We start from the raw sequence: 11,174 nt of genomic DNA, 5'->3' as shown, positions 1-11,174 counted from the left end.
TTCGCAAAATGTTTTTTTATAGTGGAAAAATGTTCTTTAGATTATTAAAATGTTCTTCTGAACTGTTCACTGAAAGGTTCTTTGGGAACCCAAAAATGGCACTGCTGCTGCTGCAAAAACCTATAAGGAACCTATATTTTTTAATCTTTTGTACTGTTTTAACTTATTGACAAAAAAAAGCTGCACTTTACCACATACTAACCATTTAGGTCAGTTTCACTCCTTCTGATCCCCTTTAATATATGCTTTGCAATTATCGGATAGACACTGTAAAGAACACCGATCAAAGTGCTAAAGGTCTCTGCCCTTAACGGGACCGTGCTGCTCCATTAATTGAGGTGAACACTACTCTGTTCGCTATAATTGGCTCTGTTAGTGGTGCTTACTTGTGATTGGTTGACACTGCAATAATAAAAGCTGCTGTGAAGCTGGGGAGATTTCACCTACACTTACAGTGCAGCGTCATGCTGCGGTATGATTATTATGGAGGCCTGTGAATGATGTTTGTACATTTAAAGTGCTATTCTAGGGAGAAGAAGTTCTTATATGACTGCAATGAGTGTACAAGAAGGGCCATTTTTTCACAAAATGTTTGAGATCTTCTTCTAACCCTGCAGGGGGGAAGGTTTATGACAAATGATGCTGTCAGAAAACAAGCACTTTGGCTCTTTTGCTTTGGGAGGAAAATAAAATGTCATTTTATATGGATTTCTCTCATTCACTCTCTAACACATACGTACACAGCATGAAAGACAATGCATCAACTCATAGAATTAATGTTCTATGCAATAAATATGTTCATTAATGCATGCCGCACACTATATAGTCGAGACATGGGCTAGTTGTCACACTTTTTACCCCAGATTATATTTTTCAGAGTCTTTGCCACAACAAATAAAGCTATTGGACCGACCTATGTGACAACGTGCCCCAGTGTGTCACACTATATGGGGTAAGTTGTCACAATTACATGCTATTTAAACAACCTAGTATGGGCTTTTCCACAGATTTGAAAGCAATGTGACAACTAGCCCCGGGTTCCCCTGTTTTAAATTCACTCTTCCCACAGGGAAAAGGCTTCATGCAAAGAAATTTGTCAAAACTACAAATGTTAGAAGCTGTAAAACTTTTCAAAGGCACTTTTTCACTAGCTTCTACCAACTGCAAGATGCAGTGACAGATAACTATATTCATAAAACTGTCTCACTACAAGACATGGTTCAAGAGTTGCTGCAATCCAAGGTTTATTGCTTTTCATAATCATGACTAGAATGTGTAGCTTGAATAAATATGCTGTTCTGAAATGTGCTTAATTGTCTTTTCGAGGCACCCACTGTCAAGTATGAGAGTCGTCTTTCCATTCCTGTGCATCATTGTGTTTGCAAGGGAGTTATGGGAGACAGAGATTTTTAATAACTACCCAAGGGAATAAATTAGACTGTAAGAAACTCCATCCAAAACTACAGTTTAAATGCTGAAATATGTCAATCCTTTATAGAGGTGTCAAATAAGATATGGCTCTATAGAGGCATCTGAAAGGATACAATGTGCATCATTTGCAAATCATCAACAGCCACGTGTAAAAAGAAACTATTCAGCTGCATATCTATCAAAATTCATCGGCATACCTTTCAGAACTGAATGCTGAATTCAAAACACCTCTGCATTTCAAGTACCATTCATCCTTAAACCATGCATCCACACCAATATGTGAGCAAACGTATGGCATGAGAGCTAAAATATTACTCAGCATAGCACACATGTGACATGATGCAGCAGGAAAAAGACTCTTCATGGTAACAAACTAAGCCCATTGCATCTTGAAACCAACTCAAGATAAACAATGTTTGGTTGCCATACTAAGAGGCTTTCCTCTGGTGGTTTTAACATTCAAAATGGATCCGACATCTGGGCCGAGCACCAGCTCTCCGGCTAGGAGGGAGCTCCAGAACAATGACAAAATTATACGGAAGCTTCCTGGATGTTGCCCTAAACACAGCACTGCTTGAAAGCAACACACATTCAACTCAAGATGTTCCCTACACTCGAGCCATTTTATTTCACTGACATCCGTTTAATTTTGAGAGACTAGGCAACGTGAGCATGAAAGGCCCGCCTCGTCTCTTCATAACTGCGAGGAATCAGATAGACTTCAAGATTCTTTTGATCCAAGGATTTGAAAATGTTTAATTGCACCATGTTGATAGATGTCATTATACTGTAATCATGATTCCTGAAAAGAGTACACCAACATAGCAATTCACACTGGCAAATAACAGGCAGCTTTCTATAGCTATAACTGTAACTGTGCATATCCTGAAGCCTATCAATTTACAGATTATAGGGTAAACAAGGTTCTGCTAACAGATATAATATTGCATTTTTCTTGTAAAAGAGCATCACAGAATTAGTGAACCACAAAAAAATAAAATTTGTTATCAATATTTTTTTCTTTCCTGTTAAAAAAGAAATCTATCATCCTGGATTTCTGAGGTTTAGTAGTGAAAAAAAAAGTTTGTCAAGTCTTTGCGTCACATGAATAAATTACATTTTAAAATATAGCCTATGGAAACAGTAAACAATTATTTTAAATTGTAATAATATTTCACACTATTCACCGTCTTACTGTATTGATTATTAAATAAATGTACCCTTGGTGAGCATAAGAGAGGCAATTTAAACAAAACAGACTTTCTAAAAAAGATGATCTTATGTAGGCTAAGCCAAGGAATAGTTACTGTCTGTTGGTCATAAACGCTACAAACCTTCAGTGCAATAAAAGACCCCAGTGCTCTTTCCTAATATACCAGTAAAGCTTCCGCCACGATCATGGCGAGACTGCAACATTATTACACGTTAATCAATTAACAATCTGCAATTCAAGTTAATTAAAAGTTCTCACCCACCTTCACTTTCTTGTTCCGATCTTTGGAGACTCCTGATCTTATCTTACTTATCTTGATCGTACCTTACATAGGCTTACATAAAATATTTCAAATTCACCACTAAAGTAGCCTATTCCAGCACCATTAACAGAGTTTAACGGATATTTGTTTAGAACCCTAGATGGCGAAATTTTTAACTTGAGATTTCGTTAAGAGAGATGCACCGCGGATTGATACAAGAGACATAAGTGGAGCGTCACTGAGTAGGACGTCGATTGGTTTGCAACTTTGCATAGTTGGGTGGTTGGTCAATGTCATTATTCATAAATATTTGACTGGTTAATGCTGTATTTATTTAATACAGTGAACCATGAAATAAATAATCTTATTTCAAACCATTTCTCCGTTTAAAAAAAAAAAAATCTATTGTACCCTTGCAACGATAGGCCTACAGACATTCACATAAATAGGCCCAGTGGTGTAGTGCAGGGTATACGCAGGTATACGGCGTATACCCACGCCACTTCTTTTTCAGTCGGCATTGCGTATACCCACTTCTAAATCCCCTCTGATGCGCATCATATTTAGTTGCTAATCCAATCTCATGAATAAAAAACACACAGGGTCGTACCCCTAATATTAACTCTAATTTGTTGCTGCAATGATTCTTCCATCGCGACGATAACTGACCACATCTGATCTGCTTCAGCACTCAAACACCCGCTCGTCAATGTCAAAATGTTTGAGACCAATCAAAGCAAGCAGGATTTTTGTTCACAGAAGCGCGAGCCGAGCGCGAATCCCATAACGCGACGCTTCACTTCAGTTAACGATCATACAGTGCGAGATAAGATGCAAGTAGCTAAAATATACGCTGGTTTTCGATAGAAGTTTTAAATGACCGACAGAAATAATCAGTTTGATCAAAGACAGTGGAAATTATAAGCTCAATTTAACAACACAAGCACCCTATTAAATATATTGCCATTATTGTATAAATATATTTGTATAACGTTACCTCGAATGTGTTCGACTTTTCACTGTTTGTATCTCTCCGCTTGTCTGTGTTTGCGCAACTTGCATCATTAAAGGTGCTCTAAGCGATGTCATGTGTTTTTTAGGCCAAAACATTTTTTGTCACATACAGCAAACATCTCCTCACTATCCGCTGGCTGCCTGTCCCCTGAACACACTGTAAAGAAACGCGATCTCTGTAGACAGCCCATGCTTCACAAACAGCACCAAAAACAAACTGCAGCGACCCGCTCCCCAAAACATAACAAACTGTTCCAGCCAATGACCGACAAGAAGGGTTTGGGGGTGTGGTTTGGGGGGTTAGTGTGCGGATGAGGAGGAGGGAGGGTCTAGCTAGCCTCCGTTTTGTTTGACAATAGTTCGAACGTCAACAAGAAGTGACGTCACCCAGGATCGCTTAGAGAACCCAGAAGGCAGCGAAAGTGACTGTCTTTATGAGTGAGCAATTGAACCATTAATTAAATGAACAGATTAGTCCAAAAACATTGATTAATTTAGGAAAGAAAAAGTAGCTGAAACTGGAACTGATTCTCAAGTTTAAGAATCTGATTGAATACTTCATGCTTTTAAAGCTACTGTTGTCCATTTTTTTGGCCATCAAAACACCTTAAAATGCTCATGTCGAGATCAGGAAAATCACAATTTCCCTGGGGGGGGATATAGCAATATAATTTATGGGACCGGGGTATTTAGAAAACCCTACGTACGGCCCTGATATGCAAGAATACTAGTGATTCTATATGTTCTATTGTATTCATTATATTCTACAGTCTTGCATATTCAATACTAATGCAAGACTAGTCTTACGTCACTGTCTATAACAAAGAGCGTTCATCCTTTGCTGGGACGCTTAAAAAAAATATTGGGGGCATAAATTAAGAGTATACCCACTTCTCCAGGCACCACTACAACACTGAATAGGCCTATGCCTGACAGTTGATCAATGGAGGCCAAACTTTCTAAAAACACCTTTTTTAGTTTGTCCTATGACTTTGTGAGGTCCACTACAATGCCTTTTACATTACACTTGAAATGTTATGTGAATTGCAAAGCCTAATTCAGATCACTCTTTCGACAACACATAATGTCCCAAAGCAGCTTTACCAACAAAGTGCCTTACACTCCCACTGAACAAGCTAAAGGTGACAATGGGAACGAAAAACTCCCTGATGTTTATGTTGATGACAAACCTTGGGAGGAACCAATACTCCGCTGTCGGCAAAGGCTTACACCTATAGGGGTAGGCTAGCTGTAGAGTGATTATCCACAAAAGTGGTTACAAGCGGAAAAATCACACTCAGTGATCAAAATACCACCACCTGAAGGGAAGAACAGCTAACAGCTCCCGACTCCTGGGGCCTAAAAGTAAATATCTAATTAGAATTATGCCTAGCATACATATAAATCAATTATAGATATCTTTAATTACAATTTCTACAAGAAACTAATTTGTAGATATCAGAAAATATTTACCAATGGAAGTCAACGGGAGAATATAACTAGTCAAAATTAACATAGATATCCTCAATGCATAGCCTACTATGATTAATCTTAATTCCTATTAAGATGAGTCAGAATAGATATCTGGAATTAGAATTTTGACTAGTCAAAACTAAATTACGACTAGTACAGAGGGCATTAAATGCTAAAATGGCTTGCTATAGTCTTTAAATAAGCAGGAATGCTGATAGGCCGTCACTCTTGGCAATAACCCCAAATACAAGGAAGGGAACGTACCCTGCCACACATACAAAGCAAACATATAAATGATTTGGAACTCATCCAGATGCATATAATTAATTATAATATCAACTAATTTGCTGTTTAATTAAATATAATGATTATGACTTCTAATGGTTATTCACAGTGAGTTTTTATAGCAGTACCGGTCAAACCCACACAAATGACTGGACTACTGATTGCATTCAACCACTAGGTCAATATCTTAGATCAATGGGCTATTTTTCCCCCATCAATAACCTTGATTAGCCTACTATACCTTTCCTTGCACAGAACTAAAATTAAAATGTTTTGTTAGGGAAATAAATATTTTTATTTTTATTTTGCCTGTAACTAAAAATAAGGAAAATGAATGTTGAAATATTAGTTCATAGGTTAATAACTGATAAATATGGCAAAAAGTTACTTGGGGAAACCCTGTAGCCTAAATACAATACCGTCACTAGTATCGCTCTATTGGATTTTTTAGCACAGCATAGAGATTTTAAAATGCCCATCAAGACCTTAACTGAATTGTTAAATAGGCGGATAAACAAACTCTTACTAACTCTAATTTCTTGTATTTTTAACAATTGCAATTAACTCTACACATTTAATTGGAGCTCAATATTACTCGGTTCATCTTAAATCTTAACCTGTATATATCACTAGAATCCATGCCTGTGATGGACTGGTCATTAATCCCGTTTGGTTCCCTGCCTTAGGAACAGCACTGGGATAGGCTCCAGAATCCCCATGACCCTAGGACAAGCAGTTTGGAAAACAGATAGATGAATTGATTTATGTGTACTAAGTTTGATTTACTTTGGTGTTCCAGTTATACGGTTAACTCAAGTCATTAGTCTGAGTGCTACTTGAATCTGCAAGACAAGGTATTTCAACACCACATTCAAAACACCATGGATGCGTCTGAGATTCCCTTTGGTGTTTTAGTCATTCACATATAGAAATGGAACATTAAAAATAGAATTTTTACTCTTAATAAGGCTTGCATGCCACCTGTAGTTATTTTTACTTGCTGTCATAAAGGAACACACAACAACCAACCAACCACAAAAATATGCCTGAGTATTTATACTTCTTTTAATAATCCTGACCTTTTATGGTCTGCAAATATGCATATCCTCTAAATAAACCAGAATTTATATATTTGGATAACTGAATGTCATCACACTGTAAATGTGTACTATCATTGTGCCCTCTGCTGTGTAAAAAAGAGAACAACCACAAGTTTAAACAGCTTACAAATGGTGGTTGTGGTTCTTTGCATTTGTTAGTAGGGAGTGGGGTAAAATGATCATCCACTAAGCATTTTACATGGGTCTCATTGAATCTGAAGTGAATGGCTGATTTCTATGAAAGGGCCACTGGCAAAAACAAAACAAAAATTTTGAGTTACATTTTGAAGAAGCTACCTCAGTCTCTGTGGTATTTTCCCTACAATAAAGCATTTCTCCCATTTTCACAGACAAGGCTGTGGAATGTGTGAGCTGTTTTAACTGAAAACAACTTGCACTGGCATTTCTTAAAATATGTCATTGCGTTTTGTCTCAAGATGCACACCAGTAAAAAAAAAAAAAAAAATCTCTCTCTAAGGCACGTTTATAAAAGCTACTTAAATGCCCTGATTGAACTAAGGCCTAATCCTGGCTTAATCTAAGCCTTGTCTGTGAAACCAGGACTTGAATGTTAAACCATTCATTAAGTTGCTTTTGTTCTTCTACAGATAAATGTGAATGGGCAGCATAACAAGTCTCTAGAATGGCTCGATGCTTTATTATATATACTTTACATATAACAGGGGTGCCCAATCCTGTTCCTGGAGAGTTCAGATCCAACACATCTGTCTGTATTATATTGTCTGTAGTTCTCCTGAAGGTCTTAAATTAGCTGGTTCAGTTGTGTTTGATCAGAGAGCTGAACTTTGCAGGAAGGTAGATCTCCAGGAACAGGATCGGACACCACTGATATAAACAACTTTTTTTGTTCAAAGTATAAAGTGTTCTCATTAATCTCATGTTATTCAACTTTCAGCAGGCTTACCAGTAATTTGAGGGAAGTTCTCTTACTGGAACAATTTTTATTTTAAAATGTTACGACTTGCTTATTTTTCTTTTTTCCAATGTAGAAACCCCCCCCCCCCCCCCACCCATGCAAGTAAGTGAAAAGCACAGATAAAATGAATTAGTTAAACCAGTAATCCGCAAACAAAACCTACAGCAACATATGTTGAAATACATTAATGCTTCCTTTAAGATCACAATCAGAGCAAGCACTGCATTCACCATGACAACTTTCAGCGTTTAAAAACTTGGAACATGATAAGTATGGGATATTGTTTATTCCAGACCAAAAACAAAATATGGTATTACAAGTTTAGAAAATTGAAATTATGCATATTGTGAAAAACAAGGGTAAAAAAAGGCAGTTAGAAGATGCATAATGAGAAACGATGGGGTTGCCGTGCTTTTGTGTTTAAACAGCACACCAATGTAACCCTGAAGCAGGCTGGCCCACATCAGAACTAAAAATGCAGATTCTTTATGGTGGTGGTTTAAATGTGAACCAAGAAATCAATACATAAACTGCCCCATCCACACCCCATCCATCAACTTAAGGACTGTGCAAAACGTGGCATCTGAAGGTTTTATTGAAACACCTTGTACAAAACAAAGAGAAAAAGTTACATGGAATTTGTGCTCTAGAGCAGCACAAGATTAACTAAAAAAAATAAAAAGGACTAAAGAAGGGGACAAGGAACAATAATCATTTATCCCGCATTATTTGCCTTGTCGTCTGTCCATGCTTGAACAGGACTGGTCGTTTTGTTAAGGATGCCATACTAAAAAGTCTCAAATCAGAGGTAATCATTTTCAGCTTTTTTTCCTTGAGGGGGGCTGCTGGGGGTGACAGCAGCACAACAACAGGGTCGGCTGGGGTAGGAGTCGGGGGAAGGGAGGGGTCAGTTCACATCAGCTTTTAGAACCCGTGGACTTTGAGCTGCTCCTCTTTGGCCAGTTCAATCTGTATGATGAAGGAAAAAGGGTCGATTAAATCAGCTACTACCAAAAGGCCAACAGATTATACATCAAAAGTCACCGAGCTCTTACTTACATCAGTGAGAAACTGGCAAATGTTCTTGCGCTGATCACCTTGCAGCTGAATTACTTCACCATACTCAGGGTGCTCAATCACAGTCCCATTGCAGGCAAATTTCTGAAAATGCAAATAAGGCAATGTTAAAAAACGCTCCACCCATGCAACTGTAAACCATTTAAGAGTGATCGCTTTTTCAGAGGGACTTAAATGACAACCTTCTTGAAGGCCTTGACTAGCTTCTTTTTATCATAGTCATCGGCTATGCCCTGAACCGTGGTCAGAGTCTTCCGCCCGTTCCGCTGTTGAATTCTTATGTGGATGTAGTCCTCTGTCCCAGCTGGGAGCCGATCATCACCCTTAGTTGCATCAGCAAAGGGGTCTTCAGAAAGATAAACAACAGGCATTAGCAGCAATATCCGTGGCATCAGATTTCCTGCTTTGACGTTTCTTGTAAAGTGCGATTTGGTTGACACGGGTCAAAGCTAATCTTTAAACTAGGGCACTTGAAGTACTTAATAAACTGAATGAAGGATAAGTAAGTTACCCTAATTAATGGCATTGCCCCAAATATTTTAGCATGTAAAATTTGGGTCTGTAAGCAACTAAGAACATGTTGGAACAAAGCAAACCATCTCCTTTAACTACAGGGTAGAGTTCAGGTCTGATCTGGTTGTTCATTAACCGTTTGTGTATCGGATCAGTTTAAAATATCAAAAGACTATTTCTATTGGCCTACAGCCTAAGCTCAACGATTTCTGTTTTACACGGAAATTGTCTTCAGTTCTGACATCAATCAAAAACACACAGGGGGTTCGAGGTGTTTTAAAAGTTGTTTTCGAAATCTAAAAATAAGCCGTCATCGAGTGGCGTCTTCCATTTTGTCTCTGGTCTAGAAAAACAAGCTGGCGATCAAAATCGAGGTAGAGCATAATCTTTAAACTAAATCTCGATTTAATTCGAAATAAACGTATAAAACTCGACGGCAACCAACTGAAAAACAATTAAAGACCGATTTAACACGGATATGCACTTTAAATTAGGCGAGTATATCGATATTTGGAGCGACCCAAACAAGAATAAAAACTGAAGGCCTGCCTAGCTTTTGTTTCTGACAGGGATTTTCGACGACAAAAACATTAATCAAAAACACAACACGAGTTTTTGACTCGGTAAATGTAATTGTTGTTCATAAATCGACATTTTTAACAGTCGTGCTAGGATTTATTTGCTAAACATCAACGTAACAGTGTCGTTTTCTTTCGCCCTTCCCCCCACACAATAAAATAATACGTTTTTACAGATGTGAAGTCTTACCAAAAGTTTGGAGGTTCTGGATAGCGGACATACGATAAGATTCCCTTTCCTTTCGGACGACAACGGGTGATCTTGCTGTTTTGTTTTCTTAATAATCTGGGCTGATTATTGAGGGGGTTTCTCTCACTCGGTGCTTCTTCAGCGTTTGCCGAGCTTACAAAATGGCGACAATATGATTCGGGCACTTGAAAACAGCTCTGTTAAGCCCCGCCTCCAATCGAGGACATGACGTCACCCACACGCAAGATTTCTGCTGTCTCTTACGTTATGTTGTATTATGGTTACTTTAGGTAGGGCCCGGGGTAGGGTAAATGTTTCGGCATTTTTAGGTCAAATATGGACATATAAATGGTGTTAGATTACATTTCATTTCCAGATAACAACGAAACATTTATTTACCGTAAACAAATAACATTTGAAAAAATATATCAAAGAGTTTAGAAACCTTTTACAGAACACCAAATGAGAAGGATGTGAGGGATATACACCTTTAAGTGTTAGTTTACCCCAAAATGAAAATTGTCATCATTTAGCCTACTCACCCTCATGTCGTTCCTAACCCGTAAGACTAATCTTCGGAACACAAATGAAGATATTTGTCATGAAATCTGAGTGATTTCTATGCAATTTACACTTCATAAAAGAGATCGTAAAACTAATCCATATTGAGCGGTTTAGTTAAAATTTTCAGAAGAGACACGGTCGCTTTATCTGCTGAACAGATTGAATTTAGGCTTTTATTCACATAGCCTAAACATTCATCATCACACATTGCATCGGATCTGGTAAACGGAAACTCAAGCATGTTCGCTTGACGTGGGAGAACCAATGAGGTTCATTCTCGTGTTACGCAGCACGTTTGAGCTTCAGCAAGAACCAATGAGGTTTGTTCTCGCGGTTTAAGCATGTTCGGTCGAGCTTCTGTTTATGTTCACTGATCAGTGTTTATATGTGAATAAAAATCCTAAATTCAATCTGTTCGTCATATAAAGTGATTGCATCTCTTCATCAAATTTTGACTAAACCACTCAAATCTATGCACATGTTTTGCGATTTCTTTATGAACTTTTTGAAGCGTCAGTGGTGGTTGTGTAGCTTTCA

At 37.9% G+C, this 11,174-nt stretch overlaps 1 protein-coding gene across 1 annotated transcript; it reads right to left on the bottom strand.

Annotated features, from left to right (window-relative positions):
- Positions 1 to 7,986: 7,986 nt before the first annotated feature.
- Positions 7,987 to 10,242, bottom strand: eif1 (eukaryotic translation initiation factor 1). Its single transcript, XM_056257816.1, has 4 exons — positions 10,074 to 10,242; positions 8,975 to 9,138; positions 8,775 to 8,876; positions 7,987 to 8,684 (listed from the first exon to the last, which is right to left on the bottom strand). Exons 1-4 carry the CDS (start codon positions 10,102 to 10,104, stop codon positions 8,640 to 8,642), a joined length of 342 nt encoding a protein of 113 aa, XP_056113791.1. The 5' UTR covers positions 10,105 to 10,242; the 3' UTR covers positions 7,987 to 8,639.
- Positions 10,243 to 11,174: the final 932 nt, after the last annotated feature.

This window comes from Rhinichthys klamathensis, unplaced genomic scaffold, assembly GCF_029890125.1.
Source record: "Rhinichthys klamathensis goyatoka isolate OS25496 unplaced genomic scaffold, OSU_Roscu_1.1 h1tg000144l_1, whole genome shotgun sequence".
In the NCBI taxonomy this organism is placed as follows: Eukaryota; Metazoa; Chordata; class Actinopteri; order Cypriniformes; family Leuciscidae; genus Rhinichthys; species Rhinichthys klamathensis.
Note: the sequence above shows the minus strand (reverse complement) of the source record. Positions and strands in the feature narration are given on the sequence as shown.